This window comes from Cyanistes caeruleus, chromosome 15 (genome assembly GCF_971803275.1).
Source record: "Cyanistes caeruleus chromosome 15, bCyaCae1.hap1.1, whole genome shotgun sequence".
NCBI lineage: Eukaryota > Metazoa > Chordata > Aves > Passeriformes > Paridae > Cyanistes > Cyanistes caeruleus.
The window spans coordinates 16,875,670-16,898,763 of NC_141715.1; the positions used below are offsets into that span (position 1 = coordinate 16,875,670).

The 23,094-nt window shown below is 51.8% G+C and overlaps 1 protein-coding gene, 4 long non-coding RNA genes and 1 other non-coding gene across 10 annotated transcripts in view; 3 read left to right on the top strand and 3 right to left on the bottom strand.

Moving 5' to 3' along the window:
* Nucleotides 1-38: 38 nt before the first annotated feature.
* LOC147650441 (uncharacterized) lies at nt 39-937 on the top strand. The gene is made up of 2 exons (XR_015276709.1): nt 39-129; nt 804-937. It is a non-coding gene; the product is annotated as an uncharacterized LOC147650441 (long non-coding RNA).
* LOC111935696 (uncharacterized) lies at nt 927-2,793 on the bottom strand. Of its 2 annotated transcripts, none has more exons than XR_002867800.2 (3): nt 2,706-2,793; nt 1,820-2,047; nt 927-1,230 (listed from the first exon to the last, which is right to left on the bottom strand). It is a non-coding gene; the product is annotated as an uncharacterized LOC111935696 (long non-coding RNA). The 2 variants fall into 2 exon arrangements; XR_002867799.2 differs by having other exon boundaries at nt 2,352-2,745.
* Nucleotides 1,368-1,569, bottom strand: LOC111935756 (small nucleolar RNA SNORA74). Its single transcript, XR_002867851.2, has one exon. It is a non-coding gene; the product is annotated as a small nucleolar RNA SNORA74 (small nucleolar RNA).
* Nucleotides 2,794-7,644: 4,851 nt separating the features above from the next.
* LOC147650442 (uncharacterized) lies at nt 7,645-14,541 on the top strand. 2 transcript variants are annotated; one of them, XR_015276712.1, is made up of 4 exons: nt 7,645-7,720; nt 8,431-8,626; nt 9,468-10,800; nt 11,223-14,541. It is a non-coding gene; the product is annotated as an uncharacterized LOC147650442 (long non-coding RNA). The 2 variants fall into 2 exon arrangements; XR_015276713.1 differs by having other exon boundaries at nt 8,439-8,626.
* Nucleotides 7,922-14,799, bottom strand: LOC147650443 (uncharacterized). Its single transcript, XR_015276711.1, has 2 exons — nt 10,951-14,799; nt 7,922-10,912 (listed from the first exon to the last, which is right to left on the bottom strand). It is a non-coding gene; the product is annotated as an uncharacterized LOC147650443 (long non-coding RNA).
* Nucleotides 14,800-14,993: 194 nt separating this feature from the next.
* SIL1 (SIL1 nucleotide exchange factor) overlaps nt 14,994-23,094 on the top strand; it is a 104,869-nt gene continuing 96,768 nt past the window's right edge. The window contains exons 1-2 of one of the 3 annotated variants that reach the window (XM_086851758.1): nt 15,051-15,094; nt 17,024-17,231. In XM_086851758.1, the coding sequence (XP_086707884.1) occupies nt 17,197-17,231 (35 nt within the window). In that variant the 5' untranslated portion in view covers nt 15,051-15,094; nt 17,024-17,196. The other 2 variants (XM_086851759.1, XM_086851756.1) reach the window with 2 other exon arrangements.

The window sequence follows — 23,094 nt, forward strand, 5'->3', positions numbered from 1 at the left end:
GATGAGCAGAGGGATGGAGCAGCTCTGCTGGGAGGAAAGGCTGGCACAGCTGGCAGTGTTCACCTGCAGAGGAGAAGCTTTGGGGTGAGCTCAGTGTGGCCTTGCAGGGCCTGCAGGAAACATGGAGAGGTAATTTCCAAGGGATGGAGGGACAGGACACAGGGAATGGCTTTCCACTGCCAGAGGGCAGGGTTAGATGGGGTAATGGCAAAAGAGCCCATATTCCCCATTTTTTGCCGCTTTTGGGAATACCTGGTCCAGCAGCAGAGCCCCCTGACACAGTAAGTGTTCACTCAGCCCTGTGCCAGGCCTGTGGCACCCACCTGGGAAAGAGGAAGATTGCTGGGCACAACATAAAACCACAGGAAAGTTCTTGATTGGTTTTGCAGGTAGGATTTGTTCCTACAGAAACAACAGAACTCAGGCTTCAAACCAGCAAAAACCTTTCCTCCCTAATGTTGAATATTTTATTAAGTATTCCCACGTGCAGTGTAAAAACTGCATTCAAAGCTCTGGATGTTCAGGCAGCAGAAGGGCTCATGGCTAAACTAACAGTGTCAGGGACATTTAAGGAGTCTGAATTATTTAAAAAACCCAGGGTTTTCAATAAGCCTGCATTGAATCCAAAGGGATCCAAACCTCATCTTGGAGAGAGCAAAACACTCCTTTTGTTCTAACTTTTGCATTTAAACAGTTTTTGTTCAAATCCCTGTAGGTCATCTTGCCCCTCCCCACCAGTTCTAATGTATTTTACATATTCAACAGCCTTTTTCAACCTTCCTTTGTGTCTCACTTCCCCCCAGGCTTAGCGATGAGTTGGTGCCTCACTACAGCTTCTCCAGTCCCCCACAAGAATTCAACACCACTCTCAAATCCTTGCTGCACCCAACAGCCTTGAAAGATAATGAAAAATAAACTGAACAAGCTTGAATATAAATACGTTTAATTGAGTTCATATAAAAATGTATTTTAAACAAGCACTGAGAGGAGATTAACAATAAATTTTACACATAATTCTTGTTATACCTCGCCCTTTAATACACCTTTGATGTTTCCAATTCCTACATCCACATCCTGAAAATAAATTCTTCTCTAGCTGCCCCGTTTAAACTGTGGGCTCCAGGTTTCCATCTTCCCAATACCTTTCTAACAAGGATCTTCAAAGCAGCATCCACAGCTTTACTTCTGACCACTCCTGCTGCTCCAGCAAGCCCCAAACCAACAATTTACCTGTAATAAAAACCCAATAAGGACAGCTGAAAAGAGGACCCCTATTTAACCCTTAGCACTGACCAGTTAATTAGATTACATTATATATAAAACATGCACATTAAAATATCTGCAACAGAATTTTCCATTTTCTGTGTGTTGTCTGCATCCAATCTAGGCTCTAACTCCACGGGCAGGAGTTACTCCACTCTCTGGCATGCACGGTGCTGCCAAAACCTGGCACCACAGAGTGCCAAGACGGCCCCGCTGGTGCCAGGAGAGCTCAGCAGCACCTTTCTCTCCCAGCAGTGTAACACTGGCACGGGCACCGAGCAGCCAGCGCAGCTGACTACTGCTGGGAGAAGAAAACAAACAAAACTGCGGGGTTTACAGAGCAGAAAAAGGTGAAGGCACCCCTCTGCTGATGCCTCCTCTCATTAGGGCTTCATCCAGCAAGAGGAACAGATAAGTTAAAGATATCGCTGGATAAACCATGTTATTTCTACCCCGAGGACCTGAGGCCACAGCAGCCAGCAGAAGCCGTTTAGTTAATTCAAGCCAGAAAAACCCAAATTTTTGCCCATTTCCCCTCATTGGCTCATGGTCACACCTCACTCAACGTTGCTCCAGAGCTCTCCCTGTGCGTCACGGGCAGGTTATCCCTTCACATCTCCTCTCGGCAGGCTCCAGTGCCCTCCTGGAGATGCCTCCTTGGCTGTCCCAGCACGGCACAGCTCGGCTTTCACACACGACGGGGTCGGGTCACCTCAGGGCTCCTTCGGGCGGCGCCCGGCCACCCACAGCTCCGGGGCACCGCGATCCCCTATCGGCTGAAGGCCTAAAGAGAGCACAGTACAAACATCAAAATTTACCCTTTAATTCCACCTGTATTCATAAAGCTCAACAGCAGCTTGCGGCAGAGGACAAAAGCCAGCAAACCGAGCAAAAGGCTGAGGAATTACTGGTGAGTAGCACAGTCGAGCAACACCCCCAGTCCCGGGGCACCGCGGACTACAGGCCTTGCCGGCCAGCACAAACAGCTAAGTAACAAAAAGTGAGTATTTCAGGTGGCACATTCTGTCCCAGGAACCCCGATCTCCAGCCCCGCTGCGGCCACCACCCGTCCCCTCTGCCCTCCTCACCTCATGGCGGCGGCGGCCCCTCATGGCGGCGAGCCGAGTGAGCCCGACCCGCCCGGAGCCGCTCCTTTCCCTCATGGCGGCGAGCCGAGTGAGCCCGACCCGCCCGGAGCCGCTCCTTTCCCTCATGGCGGCGAGCCGAGTGAGCCCGACCCGCCCGGAGCCGCTCCTTTCCCTCATGGCAGCGAACCGGGGGAGCCCGACCCGCCCGGAGCCGCTCCTTCCCCTCATGGCAGCGGCAGAAAAGAGCCCGGCCCGCCGGAGCCGCTCCTTCCCCTCATGGCAGCGGCAGAAAAGAGCCCGGCCCGCCGAAGCCGCTCCTTCTCATAGCAGCGGCAGAAAAGGCCCAAAGCCTACCGCGCTGCCGAGGTGATTCCAGCGGCACCGCCCCGCTCACGTCGGCCGCTCCCCCCGGGGCGGGGAAAAACCCTCGATAATCAGTCACAGAGCGCTTGGGCTGGGAGGGACTTTAAAGATCATCTCGTCCCACCCCCTACCATGGGCAGGGACACCTTCCACTATCCCAGGTTGCTCCGAGCCCCGTCCAAGCTGGCCTTGCACACTTCCAGCATCCCTTACAGAACCAGAGCAGGAAACACAGGATCTGTGGAGCTGGGAGAACTGAACTCAAGCACCAGCTCACGGGAAGCAGAGGGCTGGTGAGCTGCCTCTCTGCTTGCCCGTCATGTGTCCCACTTCAGACACAGGAGGTAGAAGTGTCAGCTCAGAAACAGCTGCCAGAAAAAAAAAAAAAGAGCCCTGAAATAAGCAGAGAAAAAGTTGTAGTGCTGCCAAGTGCCTCGCTGGGAGAAGCACAATTCCACATCTTCCCTGGCCTCCACTGGATGCCTTAACATCAGCCCAGTGCTCTGTGTATTCATGTCAGGGCACAACAGTGTAACTGTGACCTCCCTCGCAGGGGATCCACTCAAAGGAAGTTTTTCTCTGGGCTTTGTGCTCCAGTGAGACACTTCAAGGCCTTTCCAGAAAGCCTGGCATCCCTCCCCCATGCTCTTCATGTGCTTATGCTCTCAGAGCTCAGCAATGAACTCAGCTGGAGCTGTGCCTTGCCTCAGGCAATCATCCACTCCAGCTCTGTCTTCTTCAAACACTTCATGGGCTATTTTCAGCCCAATGCAGGCAGCTATTCTTCCCGGATGTGGGGGTGCTTCTTCCTGGCTCAGCCTGATCCTGCCTTGTCCTGGGAAGCTCTGGGCTTGTTGTGCCCTGGTCACGGCTGCATGCAGGGAGAGAGGCTGGTGCTGGGTGAAGGAGTCCGGTGCTTCCCCTGTCAGTGATGGACCTGCTGAGGAGCAGCTTTCCCAGCTGTGCCCAGTGCAGCAGAAGCTGGCTGGTGGAGGCATGGGTGAAAGCAGACACAGAGCACTTCATGCTCTTGTTCCTGGGGCTCTTGCTGCCCGTGGCCGAGGGCACGTGCCCACACAGGGATGGATGATGACTCTGCTGAGACCCTAAGCCACAGCTTCAGTTTGGAAGCTGTTTAATTCATTAGCGCAGCATGGGGCCCAAATTAATATGCTTTGTTTCTTTCAATAAGACATTTTCAGCAGGATCAGGAGAGACTTCAAAAGCTTCCTGAATGCCAAATACCAGAACTCAGCAGCTCTCGGTGCCAGGACCAGCCTCTCACTTCCCAGTATAGATTCCCTCTGTGTGCACAGTTTTGACTCTGCTTGCTGGCCTCAGGGGGAGGCTCAAACAAAGGCCTGTACATAATTTGTGAACTTTGGGTGAAAAGCATGAAACCAGATGAAACACAGCAGCTCTGCCATGGGAGTGAAGCTCTTTTCTGTCACAGGAATGTGTTCCCTGTATCACTTGCAGCCAGTCCCTATTGTTCATCTTGGCTTGGTAACAGCTAAACAGATCCTCCTTTTCTCCTGTAAGTGTTGTGGCCTGAAGGGACTGAGATGCTTTGTTCCAAGCCAGATTAAAGATATGAGTTATTACAAAACAAAATCTCAGCTAGCCTTCAGGAGAGTTCCTCTAGTCTAGACACAGTCTCCCCTGAGCTCCCTGCATCCCAGCATAGCCCTGCAGCTTGTATTCAAAGCAACAGGCTCCAGAAGCCTGGGTAACCCCTGTTGAGTGAATGCTCAGTTACAGCATAAAGGAGGAATCACATCTGAGTGATTTGGCTCCCATAAATTAGGGTGGGTTAAACCAGGACACGAGCACTGTCTGCTGGCACAGTGCATCCACTCAAGAGATCTGCACTGGCATGGAGCTGTAATGCTTCAAAATACGTGTGCTCCAAGCCTGGGATGGGACATCCCCCCGTGTAGCCGACGTCTGCAGCTTCTGTGGCAGCAAGAGAGATCCTTTACTGTCACCTCAGCCCTGAACACACCACACTGTGCCCAGGGCTCAGTGCTGCCCCACATCGCTGCTCACCTTCAGCTCTGGCACTGCAGGGTTGGTACTGTGCTCCTTCCCTACTGATCAGATTTTGGCTCAACGCCATTTGGCCACACCATCAGTCACTGGAGAAAAAGACAGAGTAGTACCATGGGAAGAGGAAGACAATTCAGTTAGCCTATGGAAGAAAAGATTTGTGGATGTACATCATCATTTACCATGGTGGTCATGGCCAGCCCCACAGCCAAGCAGGGATGGGCTCTGGTGAGAGGAACTTTTGTCCCCTCAGTGTCTGCTGTGGCTGGGTACCACGATGATGACGCGTTGTGGGTGTTTGGGTTCGCACTGCACTATGAGTGATACCAGCCTTGCTCGGCTCCCACACAGTTGAGGTGGTGGGGCAGCCATGGCCTTAATGCTGCCTTTTTCTCTTCTGGGAGATTCAGCACTCTGAGGTGCTGCACCCAGGTCAGGGCAATCTCAGGCACGAGCACAGACCGGGAGAAAAGCTCATTGACCGGCAGAGGACTTGGAGGATATCATGGATGAAAAGTTGGGCATGAGCCAACAATGTGCAGCGGCAGCCCTGGAACCCCTCTGCACTGGGCTGCCCTCACAGAGGAGTGGGCAGCAGGGGAGGCAGGGGATTGTCCCCTTCTACTCTGTCCCTATGAGACCCCCCCCTGCAGAGCTGCTCCAGCATCAGAAGCACATGGAGCTGCTGGAGCAAGTCCAGAGGAGGCCATGGAGACACTCCCAGGGCTGGAGCAGCCATAGAGCCAGGCTGGGAGAGCTGGGGCTGCTCACCTGCTGGAGAGGGACTGGAGACAAGGGATGGAGGGACAGGACACAGGGAATGGCTTTCCACTGCCAGAGGGCAGGGCTGGATGGGATATTGGGCAGGAATTGTTCCCTGGCAGGGTGGGCAGACCCTGGCACAGGGTGCCCAGAGCAGCTGTGGCTGCCCCTGGATCCCTGGCAGTGCCCAAGCCCAGGCTGGACACTGGGGCTTGCAGCAGCCTGGGATGGTGGAAGGTGTCCCTGCCCATGGTGGGGGGGGAGGGGTAAAATTGCTTTTTTGGTCTCTTCTGTCCCAACCCGTTCTATAATTCCATCATCTCCAATGATTCCAGAGAGGCCATTTCCACTTCCCCACTGCCATCACAAGATGGCATTCCAGACCTAAAAGCTGAGCTGGCTCAGCTGATACTTAAGAGCTCTTTTCCAGGCCCTGGGGTATCCAACCCCAGAAGAAGCTGTGGATTTAACCCTGCCTGCTGAGCTCCTTTGCCAGGTCTCAGCCCTGACACTGCCTTTTAATCACATCCCTTAATGCCAGGGCTGTGCTTTAATCACCTGCGCTGAAACACTGCTGCCGTTACTCAGTAACCTCTGAGCCATCTAATTGCACTGAGTTAAGCCAGTTATAGTTTTGACATTGAATGGCGTGCAGAGTGCTTTAATCTTGACCTGCAACACCTCCAGCTCCTGCAGGGCCTCCTCTGCCCCCGAGGGGATGCTGCTAATCAGACCAAGCCAGGATGTAGTTTAAGACATGGACAAAGGGAGCCAAGGGCAAATCATGAGCAAAATGAATCTGACTCATTTTGTTACAAAGCACTGTTGAAGGTAGAACTGCCTTTTCTTCCTTTTCTTTGCCTGAGAATGATTTGTGAGAGTAATGAGAAGTCTTTCAATAATTTATAATTTCAAAATAATAAAAAAAAAAAGTGAAAAATCATTCTTTTTAGATATGTTTTTTTTTAAAAAGAAAGTTTATTTTGAGTTAGGTGCATAAAGTTGCAGTGTGTTATCCCCTGTGTCTGCTCCCACATGTGAGTGATGCTCCAGGCTTCATCCACCAGTTGCTCCCTGCAAGAACCCAAAATCCAACCATCTCCTTCCCTGGCCAAGTGCCTCTGCGGCCTCCCAGCGGGGCTTGGTGCCATGTCCTGGGTGCCAGCTCAGCCAGCACAGCTCGCTGGGAGTGCCAGTGGGGCAGGATGTGCTGCTCAGCTGTCTCAGAGGCTGAGGCTGGCTGTGTCCCTCTGGGCACAGGGGAAAGGCTGCCCAGGCTGTTCCCTCAGCCTCGCTGGGTGCAGAGGAAAGAGCTGTCGGGAAGGGTTATATAACCTCCGTCAGCCTCCAGGGCTGCGTGCACCAGCAGCAAGGGCAGTGCACTCTGGATGTGGCTGGGCAGGAGCGTGCCCTGCCTGTGGGACCCTGCTCCCCTGGGCCTGCTCCTCTCCCCATTTCCCCCCTCCACACCTGCCTGGGTCTCCTGGCCCTGTCAGAGCCTGGTGTTTCTGTTGCTCTAAATGCACTTGGGCAGCTCGAGGAGCCTGTGCAGCTCCCTCTGTTCTGGGCTGAAACTGCTGCACAGCAATTTCTTTTTCCACTTAATCTTTGGCAGAGCCCTTGAGCTTTGCTCCCTTCCTCTTCCACCCTCCTCTCCTCCTGCTGAGCTTCTCCCTGGCCCAGTCTCCTTCTCTGGTGTCCCCTTCTGCTCCCAGCTCCTTTTGAACCCCCATTTTTTCTGTCCTCTCTGTCCTTCAGTGCTCCTAGCCGGAAGACAGATCACAAACCACAAGCTCTGCTATTCATCTAACAGATCCTCAACCACCTCCTCTGCATAATAAATGTGACCTGCTAATCCCGTGGAGAGGATCCCTTAGGATGCAAACCCCTGCTGGGATCTGTGACAATCCCATGGCATCAAACACAGGGTCAAACCTACAAAGGGGGATTGCGGCTGCCTTGCCCCGAGTGTGGGCACCACAATCAGCTCCCCTTAGGAATTCAGATCTGCACAAGGCTCACCAAACACACCTGTGTCCTTCCAGTGCCCCACCAGCTCTCTTGGCAGCAAATAATTTGCTTTAACTCTTTAAAGCCTGACTCAGATCTCAGGGATTTCAGGCAGGAGCCCTAATTCCATCTCATATCTTGCTGACACCCAGAGTGGGGTGGTGTGGGCAGAGCCCTGGGGTCAGGTACTGGGGACAGATGGGTGGGCACATCAACCCAGTGTTTTAGAGCAGAGCTAACTAGGAACAGCTTATTCCATTAAGAAAGAAGGAAAAAAAATAATCATTCTTAATTAGGACAGAATCCCCCAGATAGGCTTTTTTAAAGAAAATGCCTAAAAATACCATTTTTGCTTTGATTTGAAAACTATTTTTTGCTCTTCAGACTGTAAGATAAAATACATTTTAATTGATGATGCATTTCACAGCAAAAATACATCCCTTTTCATCTTGAAAATGCTGAAATGAGTTGTTACAAAATTTTCAACATTTACCCCCTTTCTTAAAAAACAAAATTTTTAATTTAGATGAAATGTTGGGGTTTTTTTTCCTAATGGAAACTCTTGATTACATTTTTACCCAACAGCTCTAATTAGAATTAACAACTACAGCTGATTCTTGGTGGGGTGATTAACAGCTGGACTGTGCAGCCTTCTCCACTTTGGCACTTCCAAACAACCCCTAGCCCTGGCAGTTTAGCCTTCTGCAACATCTTAGACTTGTCTAGTCACTGGAATTTGTTTTTCTTTCTTTTTCCCCCACCCTTTCCCCTCTGAGGGTTAGTTTTCACCAGTGCAGCATCTCTAACAGTCAGGGAACTTCACAGTGAGTTGAGATCGCATTGATTTCTCCAGGAAGAGGCCACATACTAATTTTTCCTATTTTTCTCCCTTGAGGAATGCAGGTAACAGCTCCAGGAAGGCAGCTGGGTTTGTAGATATTATGTTCATCTGCTGGCTGACAGGGAAGTCTGAGGTCTGTGGGATCATCATGGGACACGAGGAGACTTTGGCTGGTCTGCTGCAATGCTGGTGCTGCTGGGAAAGCGGGAGGGATAAAATCAGAACAGATTGAGCCTGAGAGAAGCATCAGGTGGGGATCAGGGGATGGATCAGTAAATGCTATGCTGCCAGAGCTTCCCTCTGCCTCCAGGATGATCCTCACACACTCCCAGCACTTTGGGGCAAGGGAAAGAACACTGGAGCAGTTTGGATGGAGAGGAAGGGACCATGGTGGAGGGGAAGGGATGATGTCAGAGTCTGCCCTTAAACCCCCAAACCCTCTGTTCCAGGCACCCAGGCAGCTTTGTCCAGCCTTTGCAGGCAACCTCCAGAGAGCCAAGAAGCACTGGGGCATCCTCCTTCATGTCCCCAGTGCCTCTGTGATTCCTGGACTGCCACGTCCAATGTTTTTCATCACTGCTCATCCCTGTACTGGCTCCATGCTGTTAAGGGCTGATCTCTCCCTGGAAACAAGCCCATGGCTTTAGCCTGTCCCACCTCGCCCCTCCCACTGCCCTGCCAAACAGTTATTACCTTCTTGGACAAACCTGAGATAGTATTAAATGAGAGGGAGGATTTCATACATAAATGTCCCTGTGATTAATGGATTAAGAGATCCCGTGCAAATTAAAGCCTTTTGTCATACTTCACAGATCCAGTTCTTCAGCTGTTGCTCTTTCCCTTCTAGTCCTTTACAGAAACCTGTGGGCCTTGCTTGCCCCATCCCTTTTACTTCAGTTCCCTCCCCACAGTGCCCCAGGGATGTGGCTGGCACTCATTTCCCTTCATCCAACTGAGTCCTGGGCAGATCCTGCTGCTCCTGAACCAGCACTGTGGAGAGGAGGATGCTGTGAGCACAGCTTGTTTATACACAAAACCAACCCAGGAGAGGGGCTGTAAATGCCTCTTTATTTCCATATTTATCATTGCAGCTCAGATGGATGAGGAACCCAATGGAAAGTTTAGATGAAACACAGAAGAAATGAAGAAGTGTTGGCAAGCGGCAGCTCAGCTGAGACTGGCAGCCTCAAGGGCTTCCAGAAGGAAAAAGGCTTTCAATTACTGTGCTGCTGCTCATACCAGTTCTCCTGCCACGCCAGGAGGGGTGGGGCAGCTGGGGAGCCCTGCCCTCCTGTGATCCCACCCCAGGGAGATGGACCTGAGACTCTAAAGCTGCACATTTGGTCTTGTTGATGTTTTACAGGGCTGATTTCTTCCTGGAGCAGCGGCAGAGTGTGGGTGTGGAGGCTCTGTAAGGATCTCCAGGTGATGGGCACTGTGGTCACTTGTGCCAGGGTGGAAAGGAGCCACAAAGGCTTTGCTGGACACCTTTGAAACATCCAGTGCTGGGTGTTGGTGATGGATGATGATGATTTAAAGCCCATTTGTGCAGGGAATAATGGCTCATAACCATCCCCTCTCCTTTAGTGATGTGACACTGCTGAGATGGGTGGTGTCGTGTTTCCACCTTCGGGGAGGTGTTGTATGAACTGTCCCTGCCCTTGCTCCTGAGCCCACGTGTGCTGTGATGTGGACGTGCTTCAAATACAGCGGAGAGGAGGTGGCAGCCGGGATGTGGCTCCTGGGGGAGGCAGCCAGAGAGGCAGGGATGGCTGCTATCCACGGGCTTTCCAGTGCTCTGAAACCTTCAGCCCTGCGAGGACTGACTGCCCCGAGGCCAAGGGAGTCTGACTGCTGACGGATAACCATGACTGCGTGTCTGTGACCAGGCTCTGTTCCATGGGGAGGAGGCAGGGGTTGAACTGTCCCCTTGCTGCCTGCATGGCCCTCCCTGCTGGTGACTTTATTTTTCACCCAAATCCCTGCTTGGGCACCCAAACAGGCCCCTACCCAGGTCATTTGGCATAAAGGCTTCTAGAAAGCATCCCTGGGGTCACTGTCCCTGCCTGGTCACAGCTGTGCTGGTGACACTGAAAACTTGAGTTTCCCTTCACACCTCTCCTGTACCTGCAGGTCCCTGGGCTTTATTCTCCTCCCTGCTTTCCCCTCATTTGTGCCCGGCTCCGGAGAAGAGCGCTGGGAACTGATCACTGTGTAGCCCTCGCTGATTTAATCCAAAGCCGGTACCAGGCGGGAGCGAACGAGGGCAGCCCGGGGGACGCAGCGTGTAGCAAAGCACCTGGCGGTGCCGAACGGCGCCGTTAATAACCGGGAGCGAAACGCTGCAGCCACCGGCATCGCCTGTCTCCGGCAGGACCCGGTATCGCCTCTCCCCTGGCACAGCCTGCCCTGCGGCAGGACCCGGTATCGCCTCTCCCCTGGCACAGCCTGCTCTCCGGCAGGACCCGGTATCGCCTCTCCCATGGCACAGCCTGCCCTGCGGCAGGACCCGGTATCGCCTCTCCCCTGGCACAGCCTGCCCTCCGGCAGGACTCATCGCCTCTCCCCTGGCACAGCCTGCCCTCCGGCAGGACCCGGTATCGCCTCTCCCATGGCACAGCCTGCCCTCCGGCAGGACTCATCGCCTCTCCCCTGGCACAGCCTGCCCTCCGGCAGGACCCGGTATCGCCTCTCCCCTGGCACAGCCTGCCCTCCGGCAGGACTCATCGCCTCTCCCCTGGCACAGCCTGCCCTCCGGCAGGACCCGGTATCGCCTCTCCCCTGGCACAGCCTGCCCTCCGGCAGGACTCATCGCCTCTCCCCTGGCACAGCCTGCCCTCCGGCAGGACTCATCGCCTCTCCCCTGGCACAGCCTTCCCTCCGTGTCCCGCAGCTGGAGCTCCCACGAGTGCAGAGCTGTGCTGGGGATGCGGCCCAGAGCGATTGGAAGCCTCAGGGGCTGTCAGCCAGCGATGCTGACCCCGAGCTGTGCCACTGCTGCACAGACAGCAGCTCACCCGTGAGCCTCGTGCTGCACCCCGGCTGGCAGAGCCCTTCCTGGGGCAGGGATGGCCCCTGTGTCCTGCTCAGTGCTCCAGATCCTCCGAAGGACTGATGGCAAAAGCCCTTGGATGAGTCTTTTCTTTTGGCAGTGAATGAAATAGGATTTGTGCTGGTGGTGGTAAGAGGCTGCAAGTTGGACCCATCTGATCCTCAAGGCAATTCGGAGAGGCTGATGCTGACATGGCAGAACAGGTCCTGCCATAGCCTTCATGTCCCAGCGCACAAAATGAGTGAGAAAAAGCACTTTAAAAAGTGACTGGGGAAACTGCAGCTGTGATGCCATCCTGTCTGAAGCCCAGGGTTCCCCTCTGGCCTCTCTGGAGTCACATGTACTGCAAAAACCCTCTGCTCTGAACTCAGGCTGGGTCATGACTCACGTCTTGGGCTGTAAAAGTGCATTTCATTGTGTCAGCACAGAAAGTGGCCGTGGGCAGCTCTCTGGCAGTGCTGAGGCTGGCCAGAGCAGGCTGTTCAACAATTACACCCGCTGGAGCCCTAATTCCATCTCATATCTTGCTACAGCACACAAAAAAGGTTGAGGGGAAGGAAGGGCTTGAGGGGAAAGCGTTTCACTTAAAAATCCTGGTAAGAGTCTATCCAGTGGCTTGTCTGGCCACAAATCCATCTATTTTGGTGCAAGTGTGGACTGCAAAGCCTGGACCTGCCACTTGGAAATGCGACCTCATGAGTTTCCTGCAGCCTGTGGAGTTTGCTTCATGTTCAGGAGAGACACCTCTCTGGTGGCTGCATCCTTCCAGAGAGAAAAGGGCAACTGAACCTTCTGGATGTCTCTGCCTTGCTGTGTTAAACAGCATCCATGGCTTTCCTCTGGGTCCTCCCCAACCAAAACTACTTACAGCTACTTCTAGTATGAAAAAAATCACTAAAAACTGAAAGTTACCTGTCAAGGCGCAGCACTGTGAGGATTCACAGCAACACAGTGCTTCATAGCACAGCACCTTGTGACTTAATTTTGCTTTTGGACTTAAATGTCTAATTATGTCTCTGAGAATGTTTAGCACCAGTCAGGTGATTTCATTTGTGACCAAATCTGTGTCACATTGCCACAACAGAGCTACTGGAGAAGCCAAACAGCCTTGAGGAAAGGAGCCTGGTGGTTCCAGATGAGCCAGGAGGGATCAATCCCATGAAGAAAATCTGAATTCCTTAAAGGAATTAAATTAAGAAGAAAATCTGAATTAATTAAAGGATGGGGTTTAACCAGGAGAGATCAATTCCATGAAGAAGATCTGAATTCCTTAAAGGAAGGGGTTTAACCAGGGGAGATCAATTCCATGGAGTGCAGTTGCCCTGTTGCTGGTATGGTCCAGGACAGTGATGCTGTGGGACCAGGATAGGGGCTCTGTGCTCATTATTGCCCTGGGCACTAACAAAGCCCAGGAGCAGCTGCAAACAGAACCAGCTGAAGGATTCCTGCTGCCTCCCACCAACGCTGCCCACGATTCATCAATTACCTATCTGCTTAGTCCTTTTCTCCATCCTTTCACAATCTAAATAGCACATTTTATAGTCGCTGCTAAGTGATGTGATCAACATCAATTACCTACTAAAAGAGAATCAAGTCTTGATTTAAAATTAAGTGCTGCATTTTCCCATGTTCTTTATATGTAGCCAACAGAATAATTGCAGTGACATAAAAACTAATTACACAACTCCACAATTAGGCCTCCCTCCTAGTGCCGTGATTGTCTTTAAGTATACTGATGAAAAATTATTCCCAGTCCCAAATTACTCTCTCACACCCATCTTCTCTAATACCTTTGGAAAAAGTCCTCCACCCCAGCAGACCAAACAGAGGAACTCCAGATGCAGAAGGTAATACACGCAGAGTGTATTTTCTTTTCTCTTTCATGTGGGAGTGGTTTCAGATGTGGGATCCCTGGGATTGCCCAGGGATGCAGCAGATATCTCTGGAGGCTTCCTGCTATGCCAGCACGCTGAGACAAGCAGGGAGAAAATCCTCTCCCCAGTGCCCCAGCTGACATTTGGCTCCTGGGCTGCAAGCAGAGACCAGTCCCACCTGGATGCCAGCCTTGGGCTTGGTGTGTGGGGCCCAAAAGAGAAGGAAGAGGCTGGAAAAGCAGTGCTTTCACCCATCCAAAGGCTAGGAGTTATACCCAGGCAGCAATCATGCAGCTACCTGAGAAACCATAAACTCCAACAAAAATCATAAACATCAGTAAAGCTCTGGTGCACTCCTGACAGGCTTTGAGGGATTTGATTCCAGATTATGTTTCTGAGATGTTTACAACCAACCTGGAAAGACTGAAAATATTCAATTACTGGCAAGGAGAGCTGAGATTTGCTTACAGTCAATCTCCTGCCTCCAGGATCTCTGTGGGTGCCAGCAGTGAAACACAGGACTGGTGAGCAGAGCCACGGGGACAGGGGCCCAGGGACAGATCCCCCTGATGTTGCTGAGCATCTTTCACTGGATAATTAAACATTGCAGGTTTAATTTTGGGGCTGGCAGGTTGATTTTGGCTGCTGTGCAGTGCATCCCATGGCCTGTTCCTCAGCCACAGCCCAGCCTTTGCCAGGGAGGGTTGCACAGCTTGTGGCTGTTGATTTTCCATCATTTCTTCAATGCCATCACTCAGTCGCAGTCGGGAGAGGGGTGGGAAATGCTTTGGCATGATTTTAATCAGCAGAGTGCTTTGAGTGAATGAGGTGAGGGGACCAGCGAGGTCCCTGTGCCTTCTCTGACTTTCTCACCTCATTTCAGCATCAGCCAGGGGTGCTAAGCCTGAGAATTTACACCCTTGTATTTACCTGAAAGCTCACTACCTTCCTCAAAACCTGTGAAAAATAAACGCGGTGGTCAAGTAGCCTGTGGCAGGGATGATGTGATGTGTAAGGCAAACATCTCCTGATCATTGTGAATATTCCCTCCTGATCCCCAGCACCCATTCCAGATATCCCCACCCTGTCACCAGCCCAGAGCACTCAGTGCCACCTCCAGCACTTCCCTGGGCATCTCCAGGGCTGGGCACTCCAACGCCTCCCTGGGCAGCCCCTGCCAAGGCCTGACCGTCCTTTCCATGGACAAATTCCTCCCGAAGTACAACGTAACACGATGCAGAGAGGCGCCCCCAGCCAGGCAGGCCCGGCAGGCCCTTCCTGAGGGACACATGCTCCAGGACGGGGCTGCTGCCGTTCCCAGAGGCACGGAGGCTCCAGCCCGCCCAGCGCAGCCCCGGCTTCCAGGGCCCGATCGGGATACAGCTCAGGCTCAGGCCGGAAAGCCCGGGACACGGTTCAGGCTCAGACCCTCGAACCGGACCCGGGACACGGCGGAGCCGGAGCAACAACGCCTCCGCCGCCTCACGGGGCACCGGGGGGGGAAAGGGGGCTGGGGGGGGGGGGGGGCGCGCGGAGGGCGGGGCCAATACCAGAGGGCGGGGCCAAGACCAGAGGGCGGGGTCACGATCAGAGGGCGGGGTCACGATCAGAGGGCGGGGCCAAGGCAGGCCGGGCCAGGGGACCGGGCCAGGGGGCGTGGCCAATAGTGAGGCGATGCTGACTTATAGGGCGGAGAAAGGGCGGGGCAAAGGGCAGGAGGACGGCGGTGATTGGCTGAAATGGGGCGGGGGCGGGGCCTCGGGGCCGGTCGGAGCGTGCGCGGTGCGGAGCGGTGAGTCGGCTTGGGGGGGCTGCGGTGGGAGGTGCTGCTGGCACCCCGCGACGGCCGGGCCGTAACGCCGGGTCGGGCACCCGGATCCGGGCCGCCGCTCCGGTCCCGGCCTCGTGGGCACCGGCCGCTGCTTCCCCTGCGCTGCACTCACGCGAGCGGAGCTGGCGGTGAGGCCTTGCCGGCCCGGGGGCTGCCCGCCGGCCCGGTTCCCCTCAGAGCGGCTGTGGCCGGGCCGTTAGGGACGTGTCCGGCCCCGGGGGCTCGTGCAGGGCCGGCATCAGAACAGGCCGCTGCTGCGGCTGGGGTCTTGCAGCAGGGACCGCAAACGCGGGCCCTGTGACGGGCACTTAGGCACGCAGTGGAGGCAGAACAGGGATCCCTTACACTAAGGGCTTTTAAACATAAATATTTACACTTAAGTTTCCCCCAGCGGGCACAGTTTGGATTCTGCCTGGAGCACGAGGCTGGGCTGGGTCACCTCCGGCCTACTGTGTGCCCAGGCTGCTGTGCAATATTGCTGCTGTGCAATAAAAACGTGCTGGAACCGCTGGAGCAGGTCCGGGATATTGAAATGGATGTTTCTTCAGGGTGGGCGCTCTGTAACGTGAGGTCTGAATTTCAAAACCCTTTTAATTGCTTTGGTACAAGCTTGCATATGGCTCTCTGGCTGGAGAACTGGTAAACGATGCACAAGGCCAGGAAGGGAACACTGAGCAAATGGGATTTTGTATATAAACACTGTTTGTAATGTTGCCTTAAAGTGCTTAAGTTCAGTGCTTGACTAACACTTCCATTAGGAGTGATCTTTGACAGAGCTGTGACGCCGCCTGCCTTCAGGAGGGTCTGGGTTCACACCAAGTTCTGTAGACACATCTTCTTAGGGCCAAGTTATTTATTCTGCAGTGTTTTTCTGCTAGAACTAACCCAAACCGAGTGCGGCACAGAGGCAGAGCTGCCTGCACCGGTGCTGCTCAGTTTGCCTGCCAAAGGAGGATAAGCTGCAGAGGCATTTCTCTGGTGGAGCTCTGTGGAACAGGCTGCTCCGTGCACAGGAGCCTCTTAAGAGCAGATAAGTCTCCAGAGCACGGTGACACACCCTGTCATTTAGTGATCGTGCTGCCGCAGTGTGCCTGCTCCCTGTGATCGTTTGAATCCGTTTGTTCTCTGGGAGTAGCATTCCTAAGGGATGGACTTCTGATTTTCTCTCTTTCCCTCAACCTTGCCTTAAAATGACCCAGTCTGGTCCACTTTTTTTTTTTCAGCAGCCTCTAGGGCATTTCTATGGTTGAAGTATCCAAAATACTGTCCCAGAAACTTCAGTGTAGGAGTGCAGCTACCAGAAGTGAAAAAGAGCAGTCTTACGAGTTCCTGGAGGCTGCTGTGTGACCACATATTCACTAAATTTGAAGGGATACAAATACAATTCTTCGGAAGAAATCAGCTGGAAGCAATTCCTGGTGAACTGTCAGAGCAGCCTTTGAACCACAGTGTTGTCCCTGTGTATCCTGAAGCAGCACAAAAGCAGGGCTGGTGCTACTGCCACAACCTTTTTCATCTTTACAGTGGAGAATTCCTTTAGCCTGAGCAATAAAACACCTGGAAAACTTCAGCACCCCCAAACCTGTCTCTGCTTCTGCTTGGGTTGGGCAGGTGGGGTTGAAAGCACAGCAGCTGTACCTTGAGAATTTGTGAGGCAATGGATTATTGGGATAAATTTAGGGATAATAGTCAGCCTTTCTATGTGCTAATCCTCTGTGCTACTGACTCCCTCCGTGGCTTTTAGAAGCCACCTCAGCTCTTATACTCAGTGTTCTCCTCTGAGAAATAACGCTCGATTCGTGAGGGAGGTGAATCAGCTTTAATTAAGATTGTCGAGCGCTTTGTTGATAAGTTCTCAATAGCTGGTTGCTATTTTTTATGAACACTCAGATATTCTTAGCACCTGAAGTGGGAAGTGACACAACGCTGGGGATCTCTGGGAAGCAGCCCTGCGACGGGAGACGGCGCCTGCTCACCGAGGCTTTGTCAAATCCATTCTGGCTGCAGTTCATGAGGCAGCTCAGCAAAACTCCAAATCCCTCTGAGTCTTTGGGAAATCTGAAATGTTCCTGAGAGCTAAGCCCTGCTTTTGCATGAGGTTTGTAGCTTTTGCTCCCTTGGATTTCTCCCAAGCTGCTGGTTGGGTTTGGTGCAGCTGTGTTGTCCTTGTCCGCAGCCCTGTCCTGAGCCAGGTGAGAGAAACTCGTCTCCAGGCTGGGCAGGCCCCAGGTCCCTCTGGGCCTTGGTGAAATCCCAGTCTCAGGCAGCCTGACAGCTCATCTAACTCACCCTTGCAGCAAACTGAGCAGCCAGTTTGTCTGTTGCCTTCACAGAATGGGGAGCCCCATGGCTGCTTGTCTTTGTAAGTAAACCCTGTTAAAATCTGAGAGCTGTACCGGCTCCAGACGGAGCAGGGATGGAGAAACCCCTCCATAGCTGGTATGGGGCAGCATGGTTTGTGCTGCTGACTGCTCTGCTGGCTGCCCAGACCCTCTGGTTTGTGTGGGACTCAGAGGTGATATCCAGCATGGAGCCCAGAATTGGATATTTTATGTTCCTGGATCACAGAGTGATGTTCAGCTCTTTGGAGCTGTGGTGTCACAGTGCTGACACATTTAGTCTGGTCCCCAGTTTTCCCCAGCTTCTCTCTCTCTCTGGGGAACTTTCCCCTGGACTCTGTTTGTGTGCTTGGTCTCTGTGCTGTTTCCAAGCACGCTTCTTTGCATTGTTTTCCTTGATTTTCTTTCTATTGATTTGTGGGTGTTTTGGGAACTTTTCTTCAGTTTATCAATTCCGATCATGACCTCCAGAGTGCTTCCAGCTCTTAACTCCTGGGCATCCTTTCAGGTTTTATAAAAGCACTTTCTCTTTCGTTGTTCAAACCATTAATGGAAAGGATGAACAGAAGCAGACCTGGGCTGAGCTCCCAGGGCCCATACACAGGGATTTCTCCTGTGGTGACAGGGAATTGCTGATAGCTCCCCATCAAGTGTGTGGGGTTGAGTGGCTTTGGTTGGTCTTTTTTTTCTTAGTTTGTAATGAGTACCGGGCCTCATTAAGGTGAGCTTGCCCAGACCGAGCTCCTCTGGCTTTTGAAAGCATCAGATGGATGGAGTGAAAAGCCTGCTTTGTGCTGGTCAGAGGTGTGGTGTGATGGGCAGGTCTCTGTAGTGGGGGATTGTGCTCTCCTTCTGAAGGCTTAGACGACTTTTAAGAGCTTTCATGAACTTCATTTACCTGGGGCTTCTAGCTGATGCTTGCTGGGACTGGCACAGCTCTGAGGCAATGCTCAGCCCTGCTTCCCTCTCAGAGCTGCCTCAGCAGTGGGCTGTGCATGGGGGAAGCTGTGTCCAGCATCTCCTGCTCCCCTTTGTTTCTCCATAGGTCTCTCCTATGAGAGTTGGGCTTGTCTGGATGTGACTAAGGTAGCAAAAATACATTTTTCTCCTCAAGCAATTCCAAGTTCCTTGTGTGGTTGCTCTTCCCTAGAAAAAAGTACTTGCTCTGTAGAAATTAATGACACTCATTTTTATTCCTAGATAGTGTGTCATGGTGGGAGTGGTTGCAGGATACCTCATTGCACCAGGGCTTTGCTGTCACCTCAGTGCCAACTGCTTAAGGAAGAGGTGAAATTAAACTTGAGATGAAATAGATTTCACTGGAACAAATGTCACTGCCCAAGCAGGACCAGCTCTACCCTCCCCAAGGTCTGTGAGTACTGAGCAGACTGAAGTTTAAAAATTGGTCCTTTTGTGAAGTGCTCTTCCACCCCCTATTCCATCTTGCTTTGCATGTGGGTGTAACTGTGGGGTGAAAATCGGACCCTACCAAATTTAAGAACAACACAGGATTCCTCTGTGGTGTTCACGTTTTTCTCCTTTCCAGGCTGGTAACTTGTGATACCCAGCTGTTCACTCCAGATGTGCTTCAGGGGCTCCATCAACAGGATGGAGACACTGTGTCCTCTTTGTCCTCCTGTATTGGTCCAATTCTATGGCTGATGGTAGAGCCATAGAATCAGGGAATATTCCGAGTTGGAAGGCACCCACAAGCATCATTGGGTCCAACTCGGTGAGTGCCCTGGCCTAATTTCAGTTCCAGGGGAGAAAATTCAGTCTCCCTAAAACATTCCTATGACTTGTGTTGGATTCTTCCCTGCTTTTCTCCAGGGGGCTGTGTGCTGTAGTTAAATATGGATGGAAAGGCTGTGTTCCACTCTGGATTACAGCTGAATCTCAGTGGTGGATAAATTGCATCCCAAGTCTAGTTTGCAAAGCCCTTTGGGCTTCATGGGCTGCAGGAAAGCTGTATTTTATTCTAGATGTGTGTTTGCTGATAATTCTATAGGATTTGCAGACAGCAGGTTGTAAGAGCCCTGATTATACTGGTTCCCTGTGCAGTCAGACTCTGCCCAAATAATTCAAGTGCCTGCTGCAGAGAGAGGTAAAGGAAGATGGAAGGATGATTTAGAAATCTCTGGAGTTGATGGGAAGAAGATGCATATGTTGAGCTGAAGGAGATACCAAGCCATGTATATGCCTTTAAACATCTAAATAGAAGTCAGGATTTTTTAAATGGTTGCCTGCTTTAAGCCCAAATAATTCCTTTAACGAGAGGTTTTAAAGGTTTAACTTAATTTTAGAATTTTTATTTCAAGCGTACTTCCATAAAATTAACTTTTTGAATGCAGAATGCTTTAATGTCTTCCGTGTTGCTGCTCATTTGCAAGAAATCTCTGCACAGTTATTTCTTATGTACCAGTTAAATCTATCAGCCAACAGATGTCAAGTGTAGCAAAAATGCTATAATAATATTATGGTCTAATAATAGTTATAATGATTCTAATTACCTGGTGCAGCTTTAGAGAGAGGCAGATTCAGAAATGAGTGCAAAGGAGGTGTTTAACCTTGAACTGCAGAAGCAGGGCACTTCCAGGGGTTCCTGTGCCATGTCCCCTCCTCCCTATCGGACATCCCCCTCCCTTTATTTCCTCCAGCAAACTGGGAGCAGCACTCTGGTGTGTTTTAAACATCCAGACCTCATTCTGGCTGTGTTCAGAAGTGCACTGGTGAGCTGAGGATGAGCACATTTGCTGCAATACCTGGGAGTGTGAAGCCTGCTCATTTTTAACCTCTGTCTGCCATGCTCTTGGCACGCTCCCACTGCCTGATAAAGGTGGCACTGGTGAATTGCTCCCTCCTTGGGAAGGCTCAGCAATATCCATCCTCTATGTGAGCTGCTTGTGCTGCTCTTAAGTGTCAGGAGAGGCTTTGCCACAGCCTGGGAAGCACAAAGGCAGAATCTCCTGGTGGGGGAGTGTTTGGGGGTGCAGGTGAGTGGCTGAGAGTTGTTGATCCCTACAGAGGCTTTGGTGTGGGGGCAGGAGAGCACTGGGCTCAGCCTGCCTGCTGTGCTTGCCTTTGACAGTCTGGCCCCACAGAACCTTGTCAGAGTCTCCTTCCCCAATTGCTCCATGTGCCAGCTCAGTTACACCACTCCCAACGCCCTTTCACCACCGTACTTCTTTAGGAAGGATTGGGCTGCATTTGCTGTATTCCTGTGGATTTTGCTGTTGCTGTGTGCTGTTAGTGCCTTGGGGTGCTCGTTGTTTCTGATAGTGTAATGGATCCCCTCATGCCACTGCTGCTCATTTTAATCCTGTGACATGCAAGGGTGAGGAGTCCCTGGTTCACAGAGCAGCAGCCTTTCCACAGAGGAAGCTCTGCGTGGGCTGGAAGTTGACAGCTTTCAGTGATTATATGCGGAACCTTCTTCCTATAAATAATTGATTCACAGGCTGATGAGAACTACAGGAACTTGTCTCTCTGGCATGGGCAGCAGCTGGAAATCTACTGTTTTCCTATAAGATGGATCCAGAGGTGCACTTGCAAGGTTTTTTTATTTCCAGCCTGCTCAGAGGCTGACATGCTCTGCCTGTTGGGAAAGCCCTGCCTGCCAACATCTGCAGCGCGCCTTGTCCCAGGGCTCGTGCTGGGGAGAGCTCTGCCACCTTCAGCCTTTCCCTCGGGAGGTTCAGCCTTTCCCTTTGGGGAGCTTCAGCTTCTCCTTTGGGGAAATTCAGCCTTTCCCTTTGGGGAGCTTCAGCCTCTCCTTTGGGGAGGTTCAGCCTCACCTTTGGGGACGTTTGCCTTCTTGCTGGAGTCAATGTGTGTGTGTTGGTGCATCACCATGGAGATGAGGCCGCAGTTGCTGCAGGGCGCAGCCTTTTCCAGGCTCACACGAAGAAAGATGCGGTAATGGGCTCCTGTTATTTAGGGAAAATGATTTCTTGGAGTAAATAAATTGTCAAAGAACACTTGGCATCAGCCCAGGTGCTATTAAGGAGAAGATCTCTTCAAGCCAGAGCTGTGAGGCTCATGCAATATTCACTTGCTTTGCTGTTCCACATCAGGCATTGCCCAACGCTGACTCACTGACCCACTTGTGCTTTTACTTACCCCGAGATAACAAAGCTCCTGTTGCTTTTCTCCTCCCTGGGTATGTATTTCTCATCCTGCCAGATCAGCACCTTCCTGCCTCCCTTTCCCTGGCCACTGAGTGTCCAGGCTTTCAGTGCCTTGAGTGGTTATGAGGCTGCTTCAGCTGGGTTTGCAAAGCACGTGGAGGGTGTGTGGCTGGAGGAGCTCTCCCCCATGCAGAAACACCTCTCTGGTTGTGCCAGCACACCCCAAAACCCTGTCTGGTCATGCTGACATTCTTGGGGAGTTGGGACACTGCCCCTTCCATGTGCCTGGTCCTGGCACACTCCTTCCTTGTCTAATTTCTGGTAGGCAGAACCCTCCCAACAAGGTCTGGAAGAGCCCTGTGGCACCTCTCTGCCTCATTGCCTCCACGTCTCATTCCAGACTTCATCTGTAAACCTCCCTTTGCCCTTGCTAAAAACACTGTCTCTTAATTTCTCTCTGCAGGAATATTATTTAATTTGTAACAGTTTTAGGACGTTATTTGAAAAATCCGATATGAAGCTGTATTTCATTTACTGTAATGATCCACTAATGCAGGCATATTTCAAAGGCAGGCAATGCAGTACTGTGGGGTTTAATTAAATTTTGTTTTTCAAGTAAGCATCAATAGACAGACAATAACAAATGGTGGACAATATGCATACAGAACAAAGTCTCTTCATTTTCCTTTTCAAGACTGTGGAAGTGAAAATGTATAGCCCTTAAAATGGACTTGGCCTGCTCACAACTGCTGCTTTAGCGTAGTTAACTCACTTTAGGAGGAGTTTTTTCTTCTTACTCTGCCTAATTAATTTTCTTGCTCTCTTCCTGCCCACAGAATAAACTGTTACACTGTGGAAAATTTCCAGCAGGAGCTGTGGGTGATCTAAGTGCTTTCTGCAAGTTCTGGACATAATTTTGAATATTTGCTGGTACCTAGTGTGTGATGACTCCTCCAGATGGGCCCTCCTGAGGGTGACAGAACAGAAGGGCTGGGTGTTCCTGTCTCTGGGAACTGGACATGGCATGTGTCAGCCTTGGAAAGAGAGGGGAAAATGGTGTTGCTGCCATGGTTGCACTCAAATCAGGAATCAGCAAGTGGCTCTGGAGTGCATTTTGTTCCTTTCCTTCCAGCAAGCGTGGGGTAATCAAGTACAGAGTGTATGTGGGGAAGCTTGGGAAGAGTGTTCCACGTCAGCAGGAGGCTTCTGGGAACCATCCTAGTACTCCCAGCATGGCACTTGGACACGTGCTCTTGGGTAAAGAAACTTGTCAGTGGTGCTGTAAATGGGTTCCTTTATTCAGATGTGAGGAGCAGGGTGAGATGGGGTGGCTGAGGCAGATTTGGTTTTCTCCAGGAGAATTACCATTGTTCAGGAACAGAACCAGAGTTTGCTGAGGAACCTGATGCCAGTGTGACTCCCACTGCACTCCAGCCCTTTGATTCTCTCTGAAATCTCTCAAAGGCAGAGAGCTGAAAAAAGCATGAGTTTTTCA